General features: G+C 37.0%; 1 protein-coding gene across 1 annotated transcript; it reads right to left on the reverse strand.

Moving 5' to 3' along the window:
• Nucleotides 1-2,474: 2,474 nt before the first annotated feature.
• On the reverse strand, nucleotides 2,475-3,808 carry LOC125855799 (uncharacterized). The gene is made up of 3 exons (XM_049535494.1): nucleotides 3,314-3,808; nucleotides 2,888-3,055; nucleotides 2,475-2,771 (listed from the first exon to the last, which is right to left on the reverse strand). The coding sequence occupies exons 1-3, from the start codon at nucleotides 3,806-3,808 to the stop codon at nucleotides 2,475-2,477; spliced, it is 960 nt and encodes a 319-aa protein (XP_049391451.1).
• Nucleotides 3,809-4,159: the final 351 nt, after the last annotated feature.

Genomic DNA, 4,159 nt, shown 5'->3' on the forward strand with positions numbered 1-4,159 from the left:
GTAAATGGGTTTATATGTCAAGAATTCATTTAAATAGAACTCTTGATCTGTAGAAAGCTTAATTGATGGTCCTTGGTAACAAATATGAGTATGGTGTTGACTATGAGGACTTTTTCACCAGCAATAAAAATGACTACGATGCGAACTTTGAAAAGTCATTGCAATATGTGAAACGTTTCAGTTTGTACAGCAACCCTCATACTGTTAGACAAGCTCGACAAATCCTTAGTATGTATCCTATTTCTAAATTCAATCTTTGTGTTCTTGGTAGGTATTGTCATGATCCCTAGAGGACGTGCATTACTTTACGACGAAGCAATTCACAAAATACTAATAGACCTTTTTCTAATAAAGAAATTCTTCTCTGTTCAGATACAAAGAAGAGCAGAGTAGAAAGTAGCTAATTAAGGCATGAATAAGTAAACTTGAAGAATTTAAATCATAGGACAAGCTTGTGATCGAAACAAAACCAGCAAATAATTCTAATTTGAGAAAAATATAAACTATAGAGAACAAAAGTCAAGAACTATTGCATATTTTTTCAACTGGGAAGAGGCTTTCAAGATAACTATAAATGCCACAGATCAAACTCCGTTCCGGAAGCCCTTGAATTTCAAAATATTTCAAACTCTTTTTCATGACATCGTAACAGAAACAAATGAGTTGATGTGACTCGGACATGGTGAATAAAATATTCCCATCACTAGAGGAGCAAAATGTTATCCATTTTTTTGGCATTGGAATGATATGATTCTCCCATTCTTCTTTCCCTAAAATCCACAAATCCATATAGTCTCCCTTGAACAATTTCTTAACATACAAGATAGCTAATTTGCCATTCAATTCTTTTGTACTCCCTCCGTCCTATTTTATATGTTATCCTTTCTATAAATAGTTGGTCCATAATACTTGTCATTTCATAAAATCAACGCATAAATTAGCATATTGTTCCTTTTTTACCCTTGTGAGTTATTAGCATTGAAAACCTACATTTGACCAACTTAGAAAACTTAAATAAATGATTAATGTTCATTGGTTAAATTAATTAATCAAAATAAATTAATTCATATTCATTGATTTTTTTAAAATTTAATATTGGAGCTAGATGCTCCTTTTATTCAACCTCTAAAATCTGTACAAAAGTGAGCCAACCGGCCCAAAACAAGAAATGAACAAAATGAAAGAAATAGTTGGCCCAGTCCCTGAATGAACCATACATCATTTATTTTCAGACCCTGCACAGAGTGTTTCCTAATTGTGATCCGTCCTCTCCTCCACATGTCGGCGCTACTCTTCATCCCACAGCGGTTTGTCACCTTCAGCTCCCTTCTTTTCTTCGAATCCTTTCTTTTCTGGGTGTAATATTCAGTGGCTGCAATGATTCCCTTAGTGATGTCGATCGCTGTGCCTCGCTTGGAGCTTGGAATCTCCCTGTAAGTGCTGCTTTCCTCTCTTTTTCTTCTTTGTTTTCTTTGGGAACTTTTTGAATGTTTGCCTTTTGATTGAAGTGACCATGGAGATACTTAAGTGCTCATACGATTCTTCACATTTTCGTTCATCAGCGTGCTCTCAAGCTTACTCCGACAAGGCCCTCATCTTTAGCTGGATTAACTATTTGTCCTCTGTTATTTTAATGGCAAAACCTGCAAATGTAAATATCCCAGCATTGAGATCTTTCCTTGAATGTGTTGGAAAAATAGAGATAAAGAAGATAATTGGAATTTTCTGTATATTCCTTTGTGGCTGTACAAGGCTATTTAAACGTAAAGAATGAATACAAAGTTGAATCCCATCTGTACACTTGTAAGTATCTGATGAATGAAAAAATAACTATCCTAACAAACTATGTACCATACAAGAAAACAAAAGAATAATGTAAAATAAAACTATATACACGTAGGCAATCTTCTGGAAAATATCCAAATGGGAAAACTTGACAGCTGTTGAAAGTGAGTAATAATTGACAAGCCAGATCAGAGGACTAAGATTTCATCACGAGAAGCAACTAAATCAACGGTGATGAATTGGAGATATATATCTGTTCTTTATTTTCTCTTTGACCTTGGTAGAGAACACTTTGGTAACATTAACGTTTCATTTGTTTTTGAGCTGAAGGAGAGAATGAGGGAATAGAGATACCAACAGAATGTCCCCTTATCATTAATCTTGTGCATTATGTGGGTGAATATTCATCTTCCTTGACTTGATCCTTAATGTGGGTATCTCTGCTTTGTCTGCATTTAGGATTTTTTTGCTTTCCTTTGATAGCTGTTGAAAATTGTACAATTTTGCTATCTGATCTCTCTCATATGCTTCATTAGCTAAAGTATCTGCTAATTGATTTGCCTCTCTGAAAATATGTTTAATTTTTGTCTGCACTGTTTTTTTAATATGTTGTATCTCTTCCATTTCTTCTGTATGTTGCCATGGCACTTTCCATTCCCTCATCATCATATTTGAAATGCATAGTGAATCTATCTCCACAACCACATTTGTGCTGTTATTTTGCAATGTTGTAGCGCTCTGAGGATTGCTCTAGTCTCAGCCTCCATACTATTACCATTACCCATTCTTTGTGCCTCCGCATATACCAAGTCTCCAAAATCATCCCTTATACAAAAGCTATAGGTACATTCACCCGGATTTCCTCTACTTGCTCCGTTTGTGTTGCATTTCATCCAACCCTTTTGTGGTTTTGTCCAAGATACTGCTCGATAGTGTAACTTTGGTTTGTACTGCTGTAGCACCTCTAGTACATCCTCCCAATTTCTCTGAAAGTTTATCCAAGGGTAAAGAGTTTTAACCAGCTTGAATATTGTGTCTTGACATTGTTGTAGTAACTTTTCGTAAGTCACTTCCTTGCCAACTTCATCAAAAGAAAAGTCACTTCCTTGCCATTTTTTCTGGCATTTCTTCGCTTCCATAGTTCCCACATCAGAATGGCAGGTATAGCCTGAAATACGGCTTTTACCTTGGGTTTAGAAGATGCTGCCCACCATTTTTTAATTGTCTGTTGTAGTCCGGCCTCCATCTCTATACTTGCACAATCAGCAAACTGCTTCCATAGCTTTTGGGTTATGGGAGCTGTTAGAAAAAGGTGGGTCAAAGTTTCCTTCTTGTGTGAGTCACAACAATAGCATCTGGATACTATACTGATCCTCATCCTTTTAAGCACATCATATGTAGCAATTTTGCCTATCCAGCTCCTCCATAGTAGGAAATTAATTTTGAAAGGAACCCCTCAGCTCCATATATACTTCCACCACCAATTCTTTTCATTTTTTCTCCTTATGATTTCAAATGTTGATTTCACTGTGAACTCCCCACTTTGGTTGCCCATCCACCAAGCTTTATCCACTGCCCCTACCTCAATTTTTGGCCGTATGTTCTCCACTATATATTTCGTCATTTCGGCTGATAGAACCATATTTATCTTCAATCTATCCCATTCCCCATTCACTATGAATTGTTTCACTTCTATTTCCTCTTCTCCCCTTACTGTCTCCTCCAAAAAATATAATGCACCTTGCTTAGTCCAATTATCGAACCAAAAGCTTGCCTCTCCCGACATTACTTGCCACCATATTTCACGCTCCACTTCCTCCCTAACCTCCACCATTTTCCTCCATGCATGAGACGCCCCTGTCCCCTTAGCCAATACGGGATGATGTTTTTTACAGTATTTAGTCCACATGAAAGAGCTCCAAAGTGATGTGGTGGTCCTAAAATTCCACCATAATTTTCCAAACAGCGCTTTAGTGACCTCATGAAGCGATCTGATTATCTGAATCCTAGTCCTCCTTCGCATTTAGGTAGGCACAACTCCTGCCATGCTTTCCAGTGTTTTCCTTTACTTCCTCCCATCCTGCCCCAAAAGAAACTAGCAAAAATTTGATGCAATTGTTCAATCATTTTCTTTGGCGGATTCATTGCTGAGAGTAGATAAATAGTCATTGATTGCAAGACATTTGCAATTAGAATGTGCTTTCCCCCATATGAAAGCCATTTATTCTGCCACATTTGGAGTCTCTTTTGTATCTTTTTCAGCAGATCGTCAAAATACCTCACTTTCTTCCTCCCATAGAAAACTAGACATCCCAAGTATGTGAAGGGAAAAGACCCCTGATTTATCCCTGTCATCCTTCTTAGTCTAATACTC

This window comes from Solanum stenotomum, chromosome 2 (genome assembly GCF_019186545.1).
Source record: "Solanum stenotomum isolate F172 chromosome 2, ASM1918654v1, whole genome shotgun sequence".
In the NCBI taxonomy this organism is placed as follows: Eukaryota; Viridiplantae; Streptophyta; class Magnoliopsida; order Solanales; family Solanaceae; genus Solanum; species Solanum stenotomum.